General features: G+C 43.0%; 1 protein-coding gene across 1 annotated transcript in view; it reads left to right on the top strand.

The window, feature by feature from the left end:
• The window catches only part of espnla (espin like a), a 149,515-nt gene extending 123,430 nt beyond the window's left edge, over nt 1-26,085 (top strand). Inside the window, exons 6-8 of the mRNA XM_073039006.1 lie at nt 3,348-3,506; nt 20,978-21,178; nt 23,478-26,085. Of these exons, the coding sequence (XP_072895107.1) occupies nt 3,348-3,506; nt 20,978-21,178; nt 23,478-25,187 (2,070 nt within the window). The 3' untranslated portion in view covers nt 25,188-26,085. The remainder of the gene's footprint in view (nt 1-3,347; nt 3,507-20,977; nt 21,179-23,477) is intronic.
• Nucleotides 26,086-26,680: the final 595 nt, after the last annotated feature.

Below are 26,680 nucleotides of genomic sequence, written 5' to 3'. Positions count from 1 at the left end.
ATGACATTAACATCATTATTAGTAAGTTCATTGAAGCTTCATTTAAAAACGGAGTATTAAAACCCAGCGATGACATACATTAATCTAATTAGCTGGGCGTATTCTTGAACCAAGTCATTGCAAAGATACGTATTGCTGACAAATGGTCCTGGCTCCTTATTTATGCTCCATGCTCAGTTGATTGCCTCAGCTCTGTACGCAGGATAACAGGGACTTGCTTAAGTGGGAAATAATCTCATATATTTTAAAACCCTTGCATTGTCTTCGACTGACACAAGAGAAGAGGAGAGCAGCGATGCAGAGCGGAGCGACTACAGCCCGCCACAATAGTTTCAGTATCCTGCTCCTCGCTGGCTCTTGACTGATGATTTAATTAGCCACCTGATCCACCATTAAATAATTGAGTGGCTGCTAATTACAGCTCCATAATCCGTTGCTATAGTCTTTATAACTCTGAGCATTTCGAGACAGAGGAGTTATGGGAATCTAATCGGCAGTGTAGCAGAGGGAGTATTAAGCCAAGAACAGGAAATGGAATGTCTATTATAGATTAGGCTAGATTCAGCTTTCCATTGGTCTGTAATCCATACTAAATCAGTGAACTGAGTGAACCCAACTTCATTAGAGAGTTGAGCATTAAGTTATGCAGAGGTGGACATCATCAACTGGTCAGCCAACAGTTTTAGAATTGGGATAGTGAACAGTGTCTCTTCAGAGTTTCAGGTAATGTGTAGTCTGTCAGCGTAAACCCTGTAACCTTTTCTCAGATTGTGCTACGACCAGGGAAAGCACGTGGTGAGATTGACTGGTTGCCTGAGAAAGTGAATCCGTCCAAATATCGTTCAGCCTCGTGACAACTGAGTACTGTTTAGTGTGACGTGCCCTGTGTACCGAGCAAGCTCCTGGTAACGGGTAAGCATTGAATGCAATCGATCGGTTGATGCCATGTATCTGAGGAGTGCTGAGCAACTGCTGAATAACTGAACATGTTGTTAACAGGCAGGCGCTCTCAGATGGTCAAGTAGGCTGATCGCCATGTAACTGTTAAGTCATGTGTAAGGATGGTGATGTAACTGAAGAGCAACATATATGTGTAATAGGGAAGCACTAAGCCGTTGAGGAGAGCTGTGTAATGGGTGAGTGGTCTGTACTTGGTGTGTGGTGAAAAAAGCTTGGTGTAATGTGTGAACTATGTGTGACTGAGGGATATTGTGCAATGGGACAGGGGTCTCTGCGTGACATAATTTATAATCACTCAGTTGTACTAGTTACATTCTAAACAATAACAAACTTGGTAATTTTGAAAAGAACTTCCCCATAACAAGGTCTGTTAGCTGTTCTTCGGTTCTCTTTATCCAGCACCACTACTGGTGGTGAAGATTTACTTGGCATGATCTTACTTCTCGTAGTTAAGATGCTGGATGAAGTCACTAAGCAACAGAGTCACAGGATCATACAGTACTGAAACTTCAGCCCATTGAGTCTGTACCAATTACAGTAAAACTCCAACGATCCACTCCCCATCCACTCAAAAAGTATCAATAGTCCAAAAGCAATGCACACAATGTGCTGGAGGAGCTCAGCAGGTCAGGCAGATGGGAATTATCAGTCGACGTGTTAGGCCTGGACCCTTCATCAGCACTGGATTGAGCACCTGGTTTCTCTTATCCTGCACATATCCCACATTATCCTCTCTATATCATTTCTTCAGCTCATTCCAATCCCCCCACAGCCCACTACCATGGTAGGAACAACTCTCAATGGACAACCAAGGCTGATCTTCTACCTCAATCCTTCCTTCTTGATCAATTCAATACGTCTTTTTTTTGTTTTTAAAATATATAAAGATTATATTCATCTGAGATAGACAATTCCAAGGATCTATACCTACTTAAAGTTAAGAAATCTCACTTCAGTGCAGAACAGCTGATTCATTGTTCTGATCTCTCCAGCCCTCAGAAACATGCTCCAAGCATCAACTCCATTAAATTCCTTAAGAATTGTATGTTTTTCTAAACTTTGGGAATAAGTGCCCTCTCTTTCATTCTCTTTCCTACAAGTCACCTTGAGGAACAATCTGTAACCTCTCTACAATCAGTCTCTTCCCCCGAGCCATCAGACTCCTCAATACTCAGAGTCTAGACTGACATCTGCATCATTTATTGCTATATTGTAATTTGTCCTCTACTGTGCCTATTGTCTTATTTATTAATTATTGTACTGCCCTGCACTGTTTTGTGCACTTTACATAGTCCTGTGCAGGTCTGTAGTCTAGTGCAGTTTTTATTTTGTTTTACATAGTCTAGTGTAGCCTTGTGCTATCTCATATAGTCTAGTGTAGTTTTGTGTTGTTTCATGTAGCACTAGGGTCCTAAAGGAACATTGTTTCATTTTTTCTGTTTACTATACCAGCAGTTTATTACTGAAATGACAATAAACTTGACTTGACTTGACAGTAAACCTTCCTTGCAGTCACTCTGCGAAATGAAACTCAACGCATGGCACTAAGATTTCTTCAAATTCTTTACACAATTGAAATAGACTGGCAAATGATTTATTTTTCAAATCGATTGCTGGACCTCCATTCGAGCTTTCTGTGGTTTGTGTACAAGAACAGCAAATCTGTCTGAATACCAAGTTGCCAGTCTGTCGTTGTTTACCTTGCAAAAGAGAACTTCTCCATTTTTGCTGCCATGGTGGACATATCTTCTTGAAGAATCACTTAGCCTAAATATTTTTGCAGCCACTTTGTGTCTTACACACAGTTTACATTTCCACCTGACTTTATATTGGCAACAAGCTTGGATCTATTTCCTTCTCTTAACTCCCTGAAGTAGATGGTAAATGGCTAAGATCCAAGCACTGATCACTTTACAGTTCAATAGTACTTGGTTGGCAACCCAAAATGGGCCTTTTATTCCATTTCTATCCATTAACCAAACTTCTTCCCATGCAAATGATCTCCAACTTCTGAACCCCAATTTTATGTAGTAGTTTATTTTGCTGAACCTCACTGAAGACTTTTTCAGAATCTAAATGCACCACATCACTGGTTTACCCACTACTTTACCCTACTATTTTCTAGCAGAAGATCTCTCAGCCCTATATGTGAAAAACAAGTTCCCTCTCACACTCCCCAGCCATTTTATGATTTTCCAAATGCCTTGTTGTCAAGCTCTTTTTATTAGATTTGAACATTTAATCTTGTATTAATGTTAAAATGACTGGCCCAAGCTTCCATTCCCTCTCCATTCTTCTGAACAGAAGTGGTGCATCAGGGCCATTCTGAATCCTAGACTTTGCCTGGTGTCCTGACTGACAGACCCTCGTTTCTGCTTCATTTCCAGCTCCCACTGGAGGACCCTCCTGTTTCTAAGCAAAGACAAGACTCGATTCGGAGATCAGAAAGTGCTGTGAAACGGCAAAATAGAGGTGACTACTACCAGTCAATAAGCGAGGGCTGCGGAGAGTCACGCGACTTTCAACGAGGAATGGAGGATGGCAAGGTAATGAAGGCCCCTTCCCATGGATGGTGACCTCCACTCTATATTGAAAAGGATACTTAGACTTCCTCAGGATCTTCAGTTAACATCCTGTTTTAACCAGGCCAAGGTACCGATTTGAGAGTGTGGTTTGCTTTCGACACGCCCTGTATTCCTATCCGAAAGGCTAGACCCACTGAAGGGTAAGTCCCAGTGGAAAGCCCCGACTCATGGTTGTGGAACCTCGCTTGGACACTGCTTCTATATGAGCTGCCAAGCCCTGCTTCAGAAACAGCTGAGAAAACCTTTCACTTTTGCTAAAGCCCCCATCACCAGCTTTGCACTCAAAGTTGTCAAATGTTTTTTCAATGTTTCTGTCAATGGATGACATTCAGAAGCGTTACTGAAAATACCCTACTGAAACTTTAACAATATTAAGATCTAAACAGTCACTGAATGCTAATTAAAAATTGTTGTAAAACGAGTAATTAAATGAAACATAACTCACTTTACTCTTTTCCACTACTGTTTAAATAAATGAGTTTGCAGACCCAACACCAGGTTGAGCTGCAACAGACTCCCAAGTGCATTCCTCAGATTAAATACTGGGGAATTCCAGCGGTTCATGTTGTGCATGTGGAATCCAAAGGAGAAGCAGGTTCAGGATTTGTGAAACTCTTGGCAAAACCCAGGTAGTCTATTTATAGCATATCCTCAATCAGAACTAAGTGACTTGGTCTGAGAAAAGCCCTGAGAATTAACCAACCATTCAGTACTGATGATCTGTTGGTCAGTACATTCAAAAGGTTGGTGCCATCATTGACAAGGAGCCAGGGATACAACATTACATTGTTCATGTCCAGAAGGGCAAAAGCCGTCTTGTATACATTGAGTCTGTCTTCCTACTGCAGTGAACGGCTGGGTTTCCTTATTCTGTGACAGATCTCACTGTCAGGATATCAACCCAGTGATATATGCACGGAACCGGTTGTCGTCTTCTGCCAGTGATCAAGGACCACAAAGTTGTGAAGACCAAACAATAGGAACTGCTGTGATGCATTCCACCAGTTCTAAGCTGCTGTAAATCCTGCGCCTGTACCTCTGTGTGCTTGCTGTGAGCAGCGTGTTTCTGTGCATGAGCATATGCACCCAGATGTAAAGGCACCTATTAACAGTTTCATTCAGAGATCTGTTATCTTTCAGTAATGTGGGACTGCCACTGCACGCTCACTGTTTCTGTGACTGCAAACATAATGTAGGTGTATCTACTTCTGAATGGATCACTGTATCTCACATGAAGTACTTTCTGAACTGCTATTGACACGTTGCTGACTGTGCACTGTACCAACAATGACTCAACAATACCCAGAGTTGATGAGTCACTGTAGCTGTCACTGAATGCTTGTCGTACCTAGACAGGTAGATACTTTATTGATCCCAAAGGAAATTACCGTGTCGCAGTAGAATTACAAGTGTACAGATATACAAATATTTGAAGAGAAATAAGAAAAATAAATTTAAAAAATAAGTTACCTTAAACAGTCTAACAGGAGGGGTCATTGCTTCCCCGGCTATAGGCTGACTCATTATAAGGTCTTATGGCCGTGGGTAGCTGTGATTTCATATGGAGCTGCGCAGTTATCTTGGTCTATTACTGAACGTGCACCTCTGTTCAGACAAGGTGGCATACAGAGGGTTGCCTTGACATTGAATGTGCATTGCCCCAACACTGAATAATCACTGTGCCGGTACAGTTTTCTTGCTGCCCCCGACGCTGAATACCCACTGTGCCGGTACAGTTTTCTTGCTGCCCCCGACGCTGAATACCCACTGTGCCGGTACAGTTTTCTTGCTGCCCCCGACGCTGAATACCCACTGTGCCTGGTACAGTTTTCTTGCTGCCCATGACACTGAATACTCACTGTGCCTGGTACAGTTTTCTTGCTGCCCCCAACGCTGAATACCCACTGTGCCTGGTACAGTTTTCTTGCTGCCCCTGATGCTGAATGCATGCTGTACCTTTGCATAAGTGTGCATTGTTCCAGGCACTGAATGTGTTCTATAGCTGTTGTTGATTGCTCCCTGAGTGTAGCACTGAACGTGTGCTACTCCAACACTGTGTACTATACTGACCGTTGATTATGAACCTTATATGTTCAGGTCAAGATGGTACCAGCAAACATCGATTTCTTGGGCAACATCTTCCAGATAACCAATCTCTTCAATTATTTCACTTTTCCTACGCCTTCTGCTCATTCTTTTTTGTCTGAATTGTGCTTTGGAAACTGTTGGAGTTTGTGACGCGTAGTTTGGAGTTTGATCAAATGATCTAATGCTCCGTGTCCCCGGACTGAGAACTCGTCCAGAAGACCGGAGATGGAGCGTGGGGGTCACGAACGACTCTATTTTGAAGCATCGAGGAAGATTGAAGCATCGAATCGAATGTGGAGAAGGTCAGCGGTTGCTCTCCATGGAGGTCATGGGTCAACAGGTTGGTAGCTGAGTCATTGGCGCTCGGACGGCCGCAGGTCAGTGGCGTGGTGGCACATCAGCTGCTCGTTACAGAAGGACTGAGTTCGATTCTGACGGGAGGATGTTTTCGCAGTTCTAGGATTTGTGTGTTCAGTGGGACTGCAGTTTATATAGGTCTCCTTCAGTTTTCTTTCTCGTTGCCGATTGGCAAGTTGGGGTTCCAGGTAGACAGTATGTTAGACTTTGTGAGAGGGAGGCATTGGAGATTTGGGGGTCTGATGTTCTTACTGTTTTTTCTGTATGGGGGATCTGTCAGTTTTTGTGTATCAGAGAGGAGGTTGGGATTTGATGTTGTCACTATTTTTTTTATTATGAGGGAGGGGCTTGAGTTTGATGTTTCAGCTGACAATTTCCGTGTGCACGCTCTGCTAGGTTTTGTGCTGGGGAGGGGGTTGTGGGTTGTGGTTTGTGAGTTTTGTTTCTTTTTCCTTTCCATGCTGGGTTGTGGCTGTTCGGGGCCAGCTGGTGGTGTAATGGCATCAACACTGGACTTCAGGGCAGATGGTCCTGGGTTCAAACCCAGCTGGGTCCCAACCTGGGCAGCAGCAGAAGAAAGGCCTGGCAATCTGCTCCGTATCTTGCCATGAAAACCCTATGAACCCCATTGTCCATGAGGTCAACAAGAGTCAGACTCAACTAAATGACTGAACAACAACAACAAAGTGGCTGTTGATGTCTTTTCTCATGTTTTTTCCATGTTTCTGTGAGAAGACAAATATTGGAGTTGTATTGTACATGCATACTTTGACAATAAAATGAACCTATTAACCTACATGGCGATGAATTTTGCTATATTTGGCATTTAATCTTTGCTCTACCCAGCACCGAATATTCCTTGCCTCAGCTGCCAAAGTTTATTGTACTTGCAAATGAATACTTGATTCACTTGGCATCTGCTGCTGGGTGTTCAGTTTACCTGGCACTGCATGATCAGGGTATCTGCTAATTAATTATTGGTGGACCCAGCACTGAATACTCACTGTATTCAACGAAGAAGCATTTATTGTGTCTGCATTGATTGCTTCAGCACATGGCCATGGAAGGCCACTTGCTATGTATTCATGTATATTTAAACCCTTGTCAGTTGCTGTCAAGCTTCCCTGTGTGTTACATTCAAAGTTCAATGTACATTTACTATCAAAGTAGGTATGCAGTATACAACCTTGACATTCATCTTCCTCACAGACAGTCACGAAACACAGAACTGTGGAACTAAACTGATCAAGCATGAAACCCCCACCCACCCACACACAAACAGCAACAAAAAAAAATCGTAAAGCGCAGAATCTAAAACACAAAGGGCATACTTCAGTACAGTTGAGTTCATGATCTGCCATCCGCCCGATTCAGAAATCGCCAATAGTCGTAACAAAAAGAAGAGCAGCCAGAACCACGAATTAGAGTCAAAATCTACAGTCCGCATCGACTAAACCGTGCTCTGGCCCCATCCACTGACATCATCAAGGAGAAACAACCTTCCCCTGGGAGCGGCCAGTGAGAGAGAGCAAGAGACCGCCATATGGGGACACCTTCTCCAGCAGTAGTGAGCGAGAGGCTGGTAGTCGGCGCCGAACATTCGCTCGTTTTCCGCCCTCGCCTCGATGGTCTCAGTCTTTCTCGGCGCTTTAATCGGCGGGATCAACGAGAGATGGAGCCGATCATCGGACCACTCCCCATCTCCTGGCTTCCTGGCCTCCAGTCGCATGCTTTGGTCGTGGCCTCGTGGAAAACTCTCGGAGGCAGCAAAGTGCCAGATCGCCCAATCGGCCCGAAATCGCACCGCCACAGTGTCGATTGCAGGCTCTAACGGTGATAGAAACATATCTGAACGTAATGTGAGAGGGCTTACAAGCAAAATAAACAGCAGCACGCTTGTTCCTGACCTCTCCGTCTCCGCTGTGTATTATTCACGGCCACCCGGCTTCCCAGTCCCACAATCACAACAACTGGCGACGAGGTGACAAGTCCTAATGCGGTATTTATTTTTTCATTCCCTTTGGAAAGAAGAGTCGACGTGAATCTCTGGCGGTATACCACCGCCAGGTGTGGGTGAGCGAAAAGAAGACGCCTTGAGAAAATGTTCACAGGAAGCGTGGTGAGTGAATGGTTTAAAAAAAAGAAATAAGAGAGTAAGAGAGAGACAGATAAGACTAGTCAATTTTTCTGGAACACATTTGTGTTTGAAAATGGAGGCAAAGTTTGGAACTATGGGACCGTATGACCGTAATGGAGTTCAGATGCTAAAAGGTTTGAATATTTTGCACTGGCAAATCAAATTTCAGATAATATTCATGTTCCAACTTTTCTGACTGTGATAGGTGCAAACACTTTTAATTTATTTCAGTCTAGTGCAATGTGCTAAGCCTGGCAATAAGCCTTATGAGGACCAAGTTAAAGTCTTAAAGGGCCATTATTCACCTAAACCTTTGATTATTGCTGAGAGATATAGAGTTCATGAATGCGATCAAGAGGAAGGAGCATCTACTTCACAGTCTGCGTTGGTGCTGAAGCAACTGGCTGAACACTGTGATTTTTGGCAGTCGCTGAATGACACATTACCCGATGGATCAGTATGTGTTATGCATAGTGAGGCAATTCAGAAATGCGTGCTTACAGGAGACAGACCAACAATGCAAAAGCCAGTTGAGTTTAGTACATCTATGGAGATGGCAGCTAAAGAAACATAGCTATTAATTGCATCTTCTCAAGTTCATAAAGTTTCTACTGACTTTAAGAATAAGACACCTATTGACAATCAGTGTTACCACTGTGGCAAAACTGGGCATTCAGCTGGTATAAGGATTTAGATTTAGATTGCCAAAGCTTTGGCAAAAAGGGACATACTGAACACGCCTGTAAAAGTAAAAAGACACTGTCAAGCAAAAACACTGTAATAAAGGAAAGTGACTTTAGGAAAACCAAAAATAAAGATGTGAACAAGATGGAGAGTACTGAGGATGGACTGAGTGACTCTCACTGTGTGGTTGCATGTTCTACCTGCTTCAGGACACAAAGATGGCTGTTACAGTGGAGATGAACTAACAGAGAAAGAAACTTCCACTGCACGTTGTTAAAGGTAGTTATCCAGTGATTCTGGGCTGCTTGTGGTTGGAACACCTCAAACTCAACTAGCATGAAACACACTTGATTGGTGGAGGCTCTGATCTACAGGAGATATTGAAGAAACATGCAGAAGTATTCAACAGAGCACTGGACAGTATGGAAGGTATTTCTGTTAAACTGTCTGTTGAGCCACGCACAACATCCAAATGTCTTAAGGCAAGGTCTATTCCAAATGCCATTAAATCAAAGGCAGAGGTTGAATTGGAAAGAGTGGTCCAGAGTAAGGTATTGGACCAGTGTGTAAATGGGCAACTCTGGTGGTTCCTGTCCTAAAATGGAATGGGTCTTTAAGGCTTTGTGGAGACTTCAAGGTGACCATTAACCTGGTTCTTACAGCTGAACAATACCCTCTTCCCCTCATTGATGGACTTTTTGCAGGATCGGCTAGAGGACTTGCAGGTGCCTGTGGGGCCAATCACAGGAACTGTTGACCATAGTGAATCACAAAGGAATTTCAGGTTCCAAACGCTTCCGTTTGGCATCGTCAGATACTACTTTTTATTTTTTTAGGAAACAATGGACCAGATATGGAGCAGGTTGACGGTGCAATGCTATTTGGATAATTTACTCACCTCTGAGAAAACGACCATGAGCGTCTATAAAACTTGGATGCTACAAGACAAAGACTCAAGGAATATGGCTAAGGGTCCAGAAGGACAAGTGTGAGTTCTTTCAACCTTCAATAGATTGACAGCTCAGGGCTTCACAAGACACCATCAACGGTGAAGGTAATCGCGGAGGCTCCATCACCACCGAATGTACTGTAAGTCAACTAAGGTCTTTACTGGGACTACTAGCATATGATGCAAAGTTTGTTCCTAACCTAGCTAGCAGGCTAAAACCACTTCATGAGCTTTTAAATAAATCAGCACTGGCAATGTACAGATTGCTATGAAGAGTATTTTAAAGAAGGGAAATACCGCTTTGCCGCAGTCTGAAACACTCACACACTTCAACCCATCATTGCCCATACAGTTGTCCGGCAATGCATCACCCTGCGGTGTGGGGGCAGTTATCTCACACAACATGCCATTGGGTGAAGTGTCCAATTACTTTGACGTTAAGCAGACAGAAAGCCACCATGCCTAGTTTGAGTGGGAAGCACTCGCAGTTGTCTTTGGAATTAAGAAGCTCCATCATGTCCTCTTTGGTTGACGGTTTACACTACTGACAGATCATTGGCCCTTGACGTAAATTTTTGGCCCACATGAGGGCTTTCCTTCCCTGGCTGCCAGGTGAATCCAGCATTGGGCTCTGCACCATCTGCACCTCAGTTCAATACAAAGTATAGGAGGTCCGAGTGACATTCGAGTGCTGATAGACTATCCAGACTTCCCTTAACTGTTACAGCTCCACAGCCAACCCCAAAAGAGATCATTTAATTCAAGGAAGTACCTACAGCTCCGATAATTGTGGCATAAGTCTGGAAGTATGCACGTACTGACCCTGTTCTATCTAAAGTGCTGGACATGGTAACTCACGAATGGAAAGGAAAGCCAACCACAGAAATGAAACCTTACCAGGCTCGATGGACGGAGCTCACAGTCCAAGCAGGATGTTTACTGTGGGGCTACCGTGTTTCATTCCTCCACCATTCAGAAAGCAAGTGCTTGACGAGCTATGTGCAGGACACTATGACATAGTGAGCATGAAAAAAATCCCACACAGCTACACCTGGTGACTAGGACTGGATGTAACATTGAAGACAAGGCCGAAGCATGCCCACATTGTCAGTGAGTGTGAAACGTTCCTCAGCTTGTTCCCTTGCGTCCTTGGGAATGACCTGAAGAACCAAGGCAGAGGATTCACCCATATTTTGCAGGACCTGTAGAAGCCACATGCTCTTGGTTGTAGTGGATGTACACAGAAAATGGCCTGAGGTTTCCATCATGAAGAGCACTACATCTGAAAAATACATTGAGGAACTACATTCCATCTTCAGCCATTTTGGGCTTCTTCAGCAGCTTGTAAATTACAATGACCCACAACTCCTGCCAGAAGAGTTCAAGGTAATTATGGAAGTTAATGGTATTCATCACATCAAGTCAGCATCAAATCATCCAGTCACTAATGGCCTTGCTGAATGATTCGTACAGACAATGAAACAAGACCTCAAGACTTCAGTGGGAAGTGGATCCCTCAACCAGCATCTTAGCACTTTCCTGCTGATATACACCTCATGGCGGCACCAAAATGGCTCCCACCACTGCACTGGTGAAAAGACAACTTCATGCCCAGCTTGACCTGCTTCGACCCCAAACACAAAACAGATTGTACTAAACGAACAGAAAACCCAAGTAGAAAGACGTACCAAGGCAAAGTACAGAAGTTTCACAGCAGGAGAGAGAATACTTACCTGGAGCAACATCTCTGGAACAAAACGGATACCTGCAGCGGTAGTGTCACAAACTGGTCCTGTGTCATACACAGTGGAAACTAATAACCCCAACATCTGGAGAAGGCATGTTTATTAGATGTTGCCCTCTTTTAAGGCTACTGAAAACCGACACAAACTGACCAATCGAGATCCAGTTGTAGAAATGGGACAGGATTCCGAGACAATGACTGCACAGCCTCTGTTAAGATCAAATGACAGAGATAGTGCTTCCCTGTCACGGGTGCTTTCTGAGGTGCCCCGTACTGACTGTACAGTACCCAAGCCGAGATCTAAACATACACCACCAAGAGATAAAATGGCTTTGGCATCACCTTCAGGTCATTGGTACCCTCACTGGAACAGGTAGCCTCCAGACAGATTGAACCTCTAGATTAGTGACTAACCCACAGCACACAGGGGAGAATAATCCCCAGGGTTATGTCTGGGGATAGAGGCAGTCTATCCTCTTTCCTTGGTGTAGAAAAAATGCGTTTTGTTGTTGGTTGAATTTGATTTTTGTAGCTCAGCTGCAGGTCTCTATATGGTAATGAGGAGAAACCTTTAAACTAAGCGGTGGGGGGGGGGGGGTGGGAAGAGATATGTTACATATTCATGTATATTTTGACAATTACAGGTTGCTGTCAAGTTTCCCAGTGTGTTAAGTATTGAACATAACGTGAGAGGACATTCTGGGTGGATGATTTACAGCAAATATAAACAGCTGCATGTTTGTTCCTGACCTCTCATGGTGACCGGGTTCCCCGTACCACAAACATCCCACAGCAGCACCTGGTTGTTGGTGGCCTTGAACCTGATATTGAATGCATGCTAGCTCTGGCACTGAATGCTTGCTTTAAATGGCACTGGACTTACACTGCGAAAACTGGCGCCACAGGTAGATAGGGTCATAATGGCACATTAACCTTCAGAAATCAAAGTACTGAGGAAAGGAGATGGGATGTTATGTTGAAGCTGTTGGTGAGGCCTAATTTGGAGTGTTGTGTGGAGTTTTACTCACCTATCTACAGGAAAGGTGTGAACAAGGTTAAAAGAGCACATCGAAGATTTACAAGGATGTTGCTGGGACCGGAGGACCTGAGATATGAGGAAAGTTTGAATCGGTTAGGACTGTATTCTTTGGAATGTAGAAGATTGAGAGGAGATTTGATATTATACAAAAATATGAGGGGTAGAGATAGGGTAAATGCAAGAAGATTTTTTCCACTGAGGTTGGGTATGACTACATCTAGAGGGCATGGGTTAAGGGTGAAAGGTGAAAAGTTTAAGGGAAACATCTTCACTGAGATGGTTGTGAGAGTATGGAATGAACTGTCAGTACAAGTGGTGTATGCGAGCTGGGTTTCAACGTTTAAGAGAAATTTGGATAGATACATGGATGGCAGGGGTATGGATGGCCATTGTCCCCTTGCAGGTCAATGAGAGTAGGCAGTTTAAGTGGCTCAGCATGGACTAGATGGGCCAAAGGGCCACTTTCTGTGCCGTACTTTTCTATGACTCTATAACTGATATCATATGCTTGCTGCTCTTGGATTCATGCAATTCCCATACTGGAGCAACAGGTCCACAGCAGTTACCATTTCACTGGATCTTCACTCAACCCTGGAACACCTAGACAGCAGAGATGCAGATGTCAGGATGCTCTTTTTCAACTACAACTGATCAATAGATTCCATCAGTTTGGATTGGCAACAACATCTCCTCCACAATCTCTATCAGCATAAGTGCACACAAAAAGCTGTGTGCTTAGCCCACTGCTCTACTCACTTAGAACTGAACGGCTAAGCACAGCTCCTGTGTCCTATTCAAGTTTGCTGATGACACCACTGTCATAGGCTGAATCAAAAGTGATGCCAAGTCAGCATACAAGAGGGAGATTTAAAACTGTCTGAGTGGTGCCATAACAACCTCTCACTCAATGTTAGCAAGACCAAGAGCTGATTATTGACTTCAGGGCGAGGAAGCCAAATTTCCATGAGCCGGTCTTCATTAGAGGATCTAAGGTGGAGAGGGTCAGCAACTTTGAAATCTTTGGTGTCATTATTTCAAAGGATCTGTCCTGGGCCCAGCATGTAAGTGCAATTGGAAAGGAAGCATGGCAGTGCCTCTACTCCCTTAGGAGTTTACAGAGATTCAGCACGACTTCTAAGGCTTTGACAAACTTCTATAGAAGTGTAGCGGAGAGTATATTAACTAGCTACATCACAGCCTGGAATGGAAACACCAATGCCCTCGAATGGAAAATCCTACGAAAAGTAGTGGATACAGCTCACGTCCATCACGGGTAAAGCTCTTTCCACCATCAAGCACATCTACATGAAACAGTGTGGCAGGAAACCAGCATCTGTCATCAGGGACCCCTACCATCCACAACAAATTCTCTTCTTGCAGCTGCCATCAGGAAGAAGGTACAGGAGCCTTAGGATTCACAGCCCCAGGTTCAGGAAGTTACTACACCTCAATCATCAGGCTTTTGAACCAAAGTGGATAGATAGCTTCACTCAACTGCACTTCATCATTTAAATGTTCCCACAACCTATGGATTCACTTTCAAGGGCTCTTCATCTCATATTTTCAATATTATTTATAAACTTGCACAGTATGTTGCCTTTTGGACTCCCAAGTTGGTGTGGCCTTCCAATGATTCTATTATGGTTATTATTTATTATGGATTTAATGAGCATGTTTGAAAGAAAATGAATCACAAGGTTGTATATGGTGATAAACGATATATGTACATATATGTACTTTGATAATAACATTTTACTTTGAACTTTGATGCTGAATGCAGGTATAAAAACAAACTATATTTTTGTGTTTTTTTTCTGAAATACAGATCATGGCTGATTTGATCTCAGGCTCAATACACATTTTGAACTGTTTCCCATAATGTAGGACTCCTTGTTGTCTGAAAATCTATCTCAGCTTTGCCTGTCTCCACAGTTGTCTGGGATAAAAACAGAAAATGCTGGAAGCACCCAGCAGCCCAAGCAACATCTGTGGAAAGTGAAGCAGATACCATTCCAGAATAACAGATAAAATTTGAGAGGAATAAACAGTTGGCATTTCAGGTCAAGACTTTTCATTAAGACTGGAAAAGAAAGGGGCAGAAGCAGATTCTTCTCCCTTCCTTTCCTGTCCTGATGAAGGGTCTCAGCCCAAAACATCGACTATTCATTCCCCTCCATAGATGCTGCCCAACTTGTTGAATTCCTCTTGAATTTTGTCTGTGTTGCTCTGGATTTCCAGCATCTGTAGAATCTCTTGTTACCGGTTAAATTTCAGGTCCAGAATCCTGCACTGATCATTTTTTCAGATTTCCATCATTCGCCACTTTTGTTTTTGATTTTCATTTATAGCGAATTCCGAAGATTCATAGCATTTGAGAAAAGAAATTCTTAATTTTCCTCATAAATAGGCATTCCCATATCTTGAAACACATCCCTTGTTCTGGACTCATCCATTAAAGAAGCAATTTCTCATTATCTACATTCCTGAGTCCCTTCAGAATCTTTCATATTTCAATTATTTATTCCATACTCCAACATAAAATCTCATCCTCCTCAATCTTTCTTCACAAGGCAATAATTCCAAGTATCAGCTAGTAATGTCCTGGAAAAAAAAATACATTTAGTGGCCACTTTTATTTGGTCCACCTGATCACCTGCTTATTAATGCAAACATCTAACAGCCAATCAGGTGGCAGCAACTGCATGGATAAAAACATGCAGACGCGGCCAAGAGGTTCACTTGGCCGAAATTGAGAAGGGTTCCATTTGACCAGCAGCTGGACATGAGCCAGTTGGTCCCAAGAGATGGGTCGATGCCATTCTGAAGTTAGTTCAAATTGTAGGCCAGATATTCTTCTAGTGATTGGGCAACATCTGTTGAGGCCGCAGGGTGTAGGCTTGTGTACCCACTTCTATGGGTCCTTGCCCACGTTGGGGTTGAAGGAAACTAGGTGGCAGCCATTCTAGCCAAGCAGTCACTTAAAAGTAAGGATGTACAGTAAATATAGTGGTGCCTTTGCATGAAGGGGAACTGAAAGATGTAATTAAACTCTGTTTTATCACTCTGGCAACAAAGTTGGGATAAGGAAAAGAAAGGATGGTTTTTATATTAAATTCAGGGGAAAATGGGGGCTGAACTGGGTGATGGATATAAAAGGAGGGAAGAATTAACATTTACATGTTTACATTTTGGATATACTGGGTTGAATAATTCTATGTTCAGAATTAATATGCATGATACAGTCATTTGTACACATGTCTAGTAACGGTGCATATTGTTTGAATGCAGTTCCTATGACGTGCAAAGGAAACATCTAATTGCTAAAATGAGATTTTTGGGACTGACAGTTTAACACATAAGAACATAAGAAATAGGAGCAGGAGTCGGCCATCTGGCCTGTCAAGCCTGGTCCGCCATTCAATAAGATCATGGACTCATCTCCATCTGCCTGCCTTTTCCCCATAACCCTTAATTCCCCTATTATGCAAAAATTTATCTAACCTTGTCTTTAACATTTACTAAGGTAACCTCCACTGCTTCATTGGGCAGAGAATTTTACAGATTCACTACTCTTTGGGAAAAGCAGTTCCTCCTCATTTCAGCCCTAAATTTACTTCCCCAAATCTTCAGGCTATGTCCCTTAGTCTTACCTACCTGTGGAAACAACCTTCCTGCCAATAACTTATCTATCCCTTTCATAATTTTATGTTTCTATAAGATCTTCTCTCATCCTTCTGAATTCTAGTGATTACAGTCCAAAGTGGCTCAATCTCTCCTCACAGTCTAACTCCCTCATCTCTGGAATAAATCTGGTGAACTTCCTCTGCACTGCCTCCAAAGCCACTGTATCCTTCCTCAAGTAAGGAGATCAGAACTGCACATGGTACTCCAGATGTGGCCTCACCAGTGCCCTGTACAGTTGCAGCATAATCTCCCTGCTCTTAAATTCAATCCCTTTAGCAATCAAAGCCAACATTCCATTTGCTTTCTTGATAGCCTGCTGAACTTGCAAACCAACCTTTTGTGATTCGTGCACAGGCACTCCCAAGTCCTTCTGCACAGCAGCATGCTGCGATCTTTTGCTATTTAAATAATAATATGATCTTCCATTTTTCTTTCCAAAGTGGATGACCTCATATTTACCAACATTGCACTCCATCTTCCAGACCCTTGACCACTCACTTAACCTACCTATACTCTCTGCAGACTCTCTGTATCCTCTGCACAATTTGCTTTTCCACTCATCAGCAAACTTAGATACACTACACTCAGTCCCCTCTTTCAGATCGTTAATGTATATCATGAACAGTTGCAGGCCCAGCACCGATTCCTACAGCACACCGCTCACCACTGACTGCCAACCAGAGAAGCACCCAGGTATCCCAACTCTCTGCTCTCTATGAGTTAACCAACCATGCTAATACATCACCACCAACTCTATGCATCCTTACCTTATGGATATGTTTTTTATGTGGCACCTTATCAAACTCATTCTGGAAATCCAAGTGAATAACATGAAAAGCTTGTTAAGATATCACTGCCATCTTAATGTATATAAACGTGTATTTTCTGAAAATCACTAGACTTTTTGAAATTATTTGGGTTTTATTTTGGGGCGGCAGTTCAGTGGATTTACTTCCTATCTCTTTGCTCCACACTCCAGCTCAATAATTGGTGGTAATGCACCTGATGGCTGTTTGCCAACTATCATTAAACATCACAAGATGAAGAAGAAAGAGGTTCAGTTGTTGTTCAGACCACACATCACAATGGGAAGAAAGGTGATCCAAGTGACATTGACATTGGAATGATTGTTGGTGCCAGATGGGGTGGTTTGAGTATCTCAGACTCTACTGAAATCCTGGGATTTTCACAATCTAGTCTCTAGAGCTGACAGAGAAAGGTGTGAAAAACAAAAAGCATCCAGTGAGCAGATGGTCTGTGGGCAAAAAATGCCTTGTTAATGAGAAAGGTCAGAGGAGAATGGCCAGAGTGGCTCAAGCTGACAGGAGGGCAACAGTAACTCAAGTAACTACGTATTACAGCAGTGGTGTGCAGAAGATTATCTTTGAATGCATAAAACATCAAACCTTGAAGTGGATCGGCTACAACAGCCGAAGAGTACACAGGCTTCCACTCCTTTACCTAATAAAGTGGCCACTGAATATATATCCCTTCTTAAATAAAGAGGCTGTAGCCAAATATAATTCTCTCTACATATGGACTCACTAAAGCCTGAACAGTACTACCTAAACATTTAAAATCTGATCCGCTGTCAATAAAGACTGACATTCCAATTTCCTAATTTGTGTGGCCTCTGTTGGTCATGGTCGACCATGGGTACTGCGCCTCTGGTAGTCACTGGGAGTGGTTTCTCCAGGGCACAAGCCAGGGCAGAGTTGATATGGAGATCTGTCTGTTGCCCATGCAGTGGGGACCCCCCCCCCCATGCTGATGACAGGTCCAAAGGAACGACGGAAGTCGATACGGTTTGGTGCCAGCAGCATCGCAAGAGTGGCCGTGCTGGTGCTGGGTACAGCAGTCAGCCGACTTCAGGACTCCGACTCCGGATTTTTCCTCGGGGTTTACTCCCAAAGCCCTTCCCGTGAGCAGGTACAGCTGCAAGGCAGCGGAGGTTTGAAATTGTTTTCCCTCTCCTATATGAGCTACCATCCATGGTTAACGAGCCCCAGCTGCCCAGAGCAACTGGTTTTAAGGCGCCAGTGGTCCGCCTTCGCCCCTTTTCTTGTCAGTGAGAACAGCTCCGCCGGGCATAAGAGCTATGCCACACGGAGTTGAACTTGGTTGTCAGAGGCAGTTTGAGACACACGCCATGAAGAGCATTTGTTTAGCAGTGGGAGCTCGTCCCCACCACCACCCTTCGGCTATGACTACCTTTGGAGTCAATTTCCTAATTACTCACTGGCATATACATACTGATTCTCTGTATTTAATGTAAGGGGAACTCTACACTGTCTATCCCTCTGCATAGTTGATGCACCTAGGAGAGTTGCTACCACTCTGCTTCAGGAACCTGGGTTCAATCCCAACCTCCATTGTGGAGTTTTTACATTCTCTCTGCAACCACATGGTGCTCTGCTTTCCTACTACATCTCGACGTGTGGTTGGTAGAACATTGGGCCCGTATAAGTTGTCCCTTGTGTCAGAGTGTGTGATAGATTCTGAGGGGTGAATTGATGGAAATGGAGTGGAAAGAAAAATGGTCCTAGTGTAGGATGAACAAAATGGGAGCTCAGTGATTTGCATGAACTTCGTGAGTTGTAGAGTCTGTTTCCATGCAGTATGAAGTTATGACATTGCGACACAGAATTCTGCGGCCGTTTTTGATTTCTCTTCCTCCTACCAAAGCAGATAAGCTCATGTCTCCTAAAATAGAAACACCTGCACTGATCACCTGCAGTACTCAATTAATAGCAGCCTGCCAACATAGAAATGATACCAACTCACATTTCTGTTGGTTACATAATCCTCTCTTCCCCTCCATATTTTCTCTTACTTTTCTCTCTTTTCTCTCTCTTTTCCCCTTCTCTGTCTTTTGTTTCCTTTTCCTTCTTCTACAGGGCTGAGGAAGGTCTGCTTTTGGTCAAGTTTTGTGGGTTGTGAGATAGTCGATATGAGATTTATGAGATCCACAAATTCTGCCTTGAGAGTTGCTTGGCAGATTGACAAGTGAATAGTTTGTGAGGCAAAGAGCTCCTTCAACTGCTTACACTCATCTTCTAAGTGCTCTGGACACACGGGCTCCAGGGTCAATGCTATCCTACAAAATGCTACTCCATTTCAGATGTTAGTGAGCCACGACTGCCATTCCTCTGTCCACGCAGGTATCATGTGCTGTGTTGTATGACGTGGGTGATCATGGTCTATCCATAGCCATGATTGTTCCTGGCAAATTTTTCTACTAAAGTTGCCTATGCCTTCCTCTGGGCAATGTCTCTGCAGTACAGGTGTCTCCAGCCATTATCAATACTCTTCAGAGATTGTCGGCCTGGCGTCAGTAGTTACATAACCAGGACTTGTGATATGCACCAGCTGCTTATATGACCAGCCACCACCTGCTCCCATGGCTTCATGTGCCCCTGATTGGGGGTGAGGGCAAGGCAGGTGCTACACTTTGCCAAAGGGTGACCTGCAAGAGGAAGAAGCACCTTTCACCTCCTTTGGTAGAGATCTATCTCGATCCTATAACCCACCATGCAGATATGCCACCTCGTTTAGGTTTACCACATTACATCTCACTTTATTGGTTGCCATTTAGAAGACATCAACACTACACATTCCCTTTGCTCACCCTACCTATTGAAAAGAACTCCAACATGTCAACAGTGGTCTCTTTTCATTAAATCATTTTGACTTTGCCTCATTATATTGTGATTGTCCTGCCTTTACTTCCGTGGTAATAAATTCCACAGTTTTCCCAATAATATCCATCTCACTTTCTTCCCGATGTATCAAAATGACTAAAGTTTGGACTGCAGTCTGAAACTCAAAATCTAAACTGAGAACTGGATGCAAGATCAATTTTCACCATAGCAGGCTAGGGAATTTACTATTCCCTAGTTTGTGTTCCAAACTATTTGGAATACAAAACCTTAAGTAGAAGCTGGGAGTGCTGGTAGACCATGAAACTACTGCATTGTTCATAAAATTCAGAGAAGAAAATTGGCTTTCCTTACTACTTCTGGTATATATGTAACTCCAGGCCTGACTATTTTGTCTTCTGAAGTTAGCACGCAAGCCACTTAGTTAACGAAGTAACAGGTTGTAAATGCCTGTAGGTGTCACATCCCATGATATTACACGGGAAAGATGGAAGTATTATATGCCCTTGATGAGCTAGAATGGTTTGTTCTGAAATGTTTTCCATTTCCCAAACGGGACTTAAAGTTCAAATTATATGATTAAGAATGCTACCAGGTGAGTTCAATTGATATGTGTCATATCGAAGTATTTAATAATTCATTGTGTGAGATACTTGGGGGTGGGGAGTGTCGTTGCTTTGCTGCTGCTCGTGTGTGGGAGGGGCCTTTAGGGTTCTAACGTTTTAACACACTTTCATTCTTTGGGGCACCCCTCTGTTTTTTTTAATGCTGCGAAGAATAAAAAACTTCAGGGTGTATATTTATACACCCTGAATGTATTGTATACATTTCTCCGATATGAAACAGAATTGTTGAAATACTGAAATGCAAAACAATGTTATATGAATGCAGGTATTCATGGAAGGTTCTTATGCAGGGGTTCCCAAACTTTTTTATGCATTGGACTAATGTCATTAAGCAAGGGGTCCACGGACACTTGTTCTAATGTAACAGATGTAGGAAGGGAAAGTCATACATTATTGGTTTAGCCAACTCAATTCAGCATCTTGAACCCTTGGTCCTGAAACTGTTTGATTGCCCTCTCTTTTCAGAGTGAAAACTTAAAGCACAATGAGGAGTCAAACGAGAAAGCACTGGTCCCACTCCCTGTGGAGGAGGTCCCTTCCACCGATGTGGACTTGCTGGTGCCCACGCATGATGAGAAAGGGCGTCCCATACCAGAGTGGAAGCGGCAGGTCATGGTCCGGAAGCTGCAGGCACGGCTGCAGGATGAAGAGGAACAACGGAGAGAGGTAATACGGAGCTGGCAGAGAGACTCAGGTGATTAAAACAGAGGGGATCTGTCAGAGGACACAGGTGATAACAACAGAGAGAGGCAATAAGGATCTGTCAGAGGACACAGGTGATAACACCAGAGAGAGGCAATAAGGAGCAGGCAGAGATTGTTTGTCAGACCTCTACTGATGTGTAGATTTCTTTCCCGTTGTGTTTCTATGTGTTTGGTATGCTTGCAGCATTAGTGCAGATTTGCCTGAATTATGTTGAGCCATAATCTTTGAGTATTTTGCCCTTTATCTTGGGGACCTGCAGGATCATTGCACTTTGCTGATAAGTAAAAACGTGCAGATGTTGGACTTCTGAAATAAAGCCAAAAATGCTGAAATTACTCCACCGGTCAGACAGCATCTGTGGATGGAGAAGTATTATTATCATTTCAGGGAAATGATCTTCCATCAGAACCAATGAAAATTAAATACAGAGTGATGCGGGGAAGGGGTTGGAGTGGAGTGAACACCTCCTCCAGAGAGATCAGCTATGACTAACAAACATCTATCCACCCCTCTCAATAAGCATGATTGCCACAAGGCAGGCAGTTGCTTTGTGTTCCCATTTATTACCCTCAGACAGCTGCCTCCACCTTCACCCTCTCCTGGCTCTACCTTTCTCTTTTTTTTAACCTCCCTCTAAACTCCATTCCATACCAACCTGGCCCAATCTGCCCATCATCCCTCAACCCTTCCCCCCCACAGAAACCCTGCTTCCCAATCACCTCTGGCCTCCATTTCACCACTCCCCTTTTCTCTTTATACTGCCTGTTTCCCCCCTCCACCCTCAGTCCCAATGCAAGGTTTTGACCCCAAAATATCTACAGTTCTCCATCGGATACTACTCGACCCGCTGATTTCCTCCAGCAGATTGTTTGTTGCTCCAGAGTCCAGCATCTGTGGTCTCTCCTGTCTTGACTTGTTGTCTCCACTTCTCTGTAACTTGAAACACTGGTGATATCTAACTTTTCCTAACTCTGATGAAAGGCTGGCATCCTGAAGCATTTACACTGTTTCTCTCTCTATGGAGGCTACCTGACCAAATGAGCATTTTGATCATTTGCTGTGTTTATTCGTTATTATCCTGTGTTATAGTCACCACCCTTTAAGGACCACACCAAATTTCAAAAACAGAATCATTCTTTGTTCTAGGATTTATAGTACATTGCCCTGGATCTATATTACAAGGAGACAATGGCAAGTTGATTGAGTTGGGTTAATATCAATGCTGGGAAATGGTTCCCACCTAGTTCTTGTTACAGTGTCAACGTGTAATGCTTACAGGTTAAACAGCTCACAAATCAAAGTGAAGCTCAGTTCCAGATCTAGATAGTACAAGACAATATCAAACAAAAATAGTTTAGATTACCAAGTTAAGTTCTCAATACAATTTTTCAATTGAACGCATCTATTCTGACCTCTGCCAATAACATAAATTTGAGTTGACTTAAGAAGCTCAGGTGTGTGAAGAGTTAAACTGATCCATAAGTCAAAATGCTTGGAGTGTGGTTCATAACGATTGTTAGACCGACTCAGGGTTTTGGGTAAGTGGGCTGATACTTAAACTGACCCAAAGGTGGTGTAGCTCAGGCCAAAGAGAATTAAAATATATTGGACATTTGGAGAGAGCATTCATGTAGGGAGGGTGTAGATCAGAATGTCTCTTGTTCTGGGCATGCTAGAATGGAGAATGCCTAAAGTAATTTGGGATTGTTCCTCTCCGTGCCTTGTGGAACATCGGGTGCCAACCTTGCCATTTCTTTAGCATTTGTCTGTTTTTTACGAGGCCGAGTTGCTAGCTCGACACTCAGCCCAGCACAGATGGAAAGCGTGCAAGGGGCTGGCCAGATTCAAACCCAAGTCTGGAGAAGGTGCCACTACAGCACCAGCCAGCAGAGCTTTAGGACGGGATAGGGTGAATGGGTTAGTGTTGTATCATTACAGTTGGAAGAGCCCATGACAGAGGTGGGACCGTTGAGGTTTCAGGTTACACGTCACGGCTGTAATGTTTGGGTAAGAGTTCTCTCATTCTATTATTCTGATATCATTCAATTTCAAGTAGAAAATCAGTGAATTTCACCACCATTTGAAGGACCAAATATGCAAACTAATAAAATACTGCATATTAGAGAAAGATCCAAATAAATAAATAAATAGTTTAACTTATAAATAAACAATAGAAGCTTTAAAACATTAGCTTTGAAAGTCTGTCTTAGCGACTGTGGCAAACTGACTCTCTCTCTCAATTGTTTATTCCATTAAGCAGAAAGAAAGAGGTTACCTGCAGACAGAGATATGGAGGTATTCCCAAGAGCACAATGCTATTCTGGGCCCATTTGGAGAGCTTCTGACTGAGGAGGACCTCATCTACCTGGAGAAGCAGATAGAAAATGTCCAGGTGATGAAGAAATGCAAGGAATATGAAGGTGAGCTGAACCGTTTGGCAGTTCAGCTGCGAACTATTCTCCCTGCTCCCATAGTCAGCATCACTGTCAATACTCAGCTTCTGCATCAGGATTCAGGCAGGGAGGAGAACACACCCTTGCCTGTTTGGTGCAACAGGATATCTGGGATTGTGAGGACTATGTCACTCCTCTTGTCAAACGTAAATGAAAAAGATCGCGCGGATTGTGAAAGCAAGGAAATTACTAAAATACCAAATGTGGAATTGGCAGCCGTCTTCACTCCGAGGCTTGACCAAACATCTTCAAGGAAGAGCAGGAACAAAGTAGAGAAAGAGATCCAGCAGTTTGGTGTGTCAGTACGCACACTTAGGGCCAAGTTTGAAAAACAATGTGTGCTGAAAGATAGGACACTGGCCTGCACCAACCAGGATGATACTTCAGAAGAGAAGTATTATAATGAGTCTTATCCCAAAGGACCTCAACATAGAGATGAAGCTCAAAATGTCGAAAGAGTTTGTCCTGGTACCACCACTTGTAAAGATGAATCTTTGCAAAAAGACATCACTGGACTTCAAAAGAGTGAGTTGAGCGAAGGACTAATGCATGAGGTCCAACAGTCAGTTAGGATGGGGGACACAAGTGGACTGGGAATTAGCTCAAAGGATGATGTGGAGGAAGAGCAGACTCCCCGTTCCCCCGTGACCGAGTCAACCAGTCTGAGGAAAGAAAGAATAGTTGTGCTATTCCTAGGCCACTGGAAAAAGTCAACTTACACCATGTCTTTGAAAATGAAGCTGAAAAATTTGTGTACATCTGCAGTAGAAAATAACAATGAGCCACCAAAAGATGGAGAGATGACTGAAGCAGAGAAGGATGGTGGAAAGTCAGAGCTGAAAACATATCTTGAACCCCAGTCCAACAAGTCCATTCCAAATGAAAAGCTTAGACATCTGTTCTTACAGCAAAAGACCATCACCAAACTGATTGGCAACTGGAGAAACATCATTTCCCATGTTCCATCCAGACAGATTAGGCGATTAAATCGACAGAAGATCACCTACTCACCTGAGCAGTTTCTTCCTCGCGTCAACGGTGTCCCTGCTGACTATGATAGTCTGACCCTTGATCTTTTCATGTTGGGCTACTTTCACATCCTTGAACTTGACCTGCCTCCAGATGAAAGGAAAATGAGGCATCTTTTATGCTTTGAGGTGTTTGACCATCTGGGGAAATTCAGCTGGGACCTGGTCCGTTCCTTCCACAAGGCTGTCATTGAGGAGATTGATGCTGGCAAAAGGGAATGGAAGAATGGATTTGAAGACATTAAGCAACGATTCTTCAGCGACCCTGAAAAAATGGTAGCTGAGCCCACCCAGTCCGAGCCGACTATAAGAACGGTGCCTAAAGTCATTGTGCAAAGTGCCACCCCTGAAGAAGATGAAATAGCCCCAGGCCACGGCTACTCCTCTGACCTCGGAGCCTTTAGCAATGATGAAATCTGCAAGTATATCGACAGAAGCTTTGCCTTCTGGAAGGACAAGGAAGCAGAAATTTTTGATTTTGAGGAATAGGATGAGATAACTATCCATTTCACTGGTGCAGTTAGAATTCCTTTAGCTGGTGGGAGACACACATGGCTGAAGTGGATTCAGGCTTCGAGGAGTTGGAACTTTTGCGACCAAGAAGGAAGAGAACGGATGCTTTATTGTTCATAAAGTCCTTTAACAGCCCAATTAAAGTTAATTCTGACTGGTTTATACATCAGTTCTTCTTAAGTGTTAACAAACTGTATAAGGTCTGTACACAATCTCAGAGCCTAAAAATAATCCCACTTTAAAATGCACCAAGCCCTAAATTCATCATGGCATCATTAAAAAGATCCTAAGTCTGGTTAGCATTTCATGTACACTTGAACAAATCTGCATTCCCTTCTCATAAAAAACAAATGAGACCACGGTAATTTTAAAAATATATTACAGATTGATCACCAACTGCACTGCAATGAGCAAAATAATTCTTTCTATATATATTTTTAGAGGTTCTGCTAATTCAGCACACTAAATTTAACCAACATGTGATCCTGTGCTCTCAACCAACTCAGGCACATTGATGTACTTGGCTGGATTTTTGGCCCTGAACTCTAGTTCAGTTACAGACCTTAATGAGGTAGTACCACCTTGTTGGTTGTGCCAAGTTTGATTGAACAAGTAAATGGAGGCTGTTTCTGTCTGCTCGGGTACGTGCACAAGAATCAGAGCCTTATTTAAAGAATATGGAATTTTAACAACCAGCATTCTTCCTTCAGCTAATAACACAAAAAAAAACCACACCAGATATTTATAGGTCCTTCAAAAGATGTAAAGTTCCATGATTTAAAATCTGAAAATGCTGGAAACACTCAGCAGGTCAGGCAGTGTTTGTGGACAGAGAAACAGTTAACGTTTCAGGCTCTTTATCATCCTTTATTGATTTTTGTTCAGAGAATCTGGAGAAGTACTTTGATTTATCAGCAACAGAAAGTGCTGACCCTACGATAATCATACATCAGTGGAAGCAAATAATTAATCTTCAAGCTTCTTCATAATAACCCTGCCATTCAAGGGAGAGGAGTAGAAATTAGAGAAGCATAACCATTAGAGTTGGCAGCACTCTTGGATAGCCCTGGAGTGTCCAGCAAATAAAGCATTAAGTGTACGGATTAGAAATAATTAACAAAGAACCTGAGGAACGAACAGGTGGAGTGTTTCTTTATGCAGTTTTTTATCATGGTCTGCGTTACCCTCATGAAGGAGAAGATCAATATAGTAACGAAGTAGAAATTATAGAGTAAACCATTCCTAGGATTATTCGGATAGCTTTTTCACAGAGCTGGCAAGGATAAAATGGTTTGAACGATTTCCTTCTGTGATACGTGCCATGGTCATTCTTGGATTTAAACCTTACTACATTTGACATGAAAATGGTGAGTGTTTAGGAAACTTGATTATCTATTGAGGCTCAGATTTTCCAGTAACATTCTTGATACTCTTTACTTTATGAGTACATAAAAAAAGAATTAAAATAA

The sequence above is a fragment of the Hemitrygon akajei genome, chromosome 3 (assembly GCF_048418815.1).
Source record: "Hemitrygon akajei chromosome 3, sHemAka1.3, whole genome shotgun sequence".
Lineage (NCBI taxonomy): Eukaryota > Metazoa > Chordata > Chondrichthyes > Myliobatiformes > Dasyatidae > Hemitrygon > Hemitrygon akajei.
Note: the sequence above shows the minus strand (reverse complement) of the source record. Positions and strands in the feature narration are given on the sequence as shown.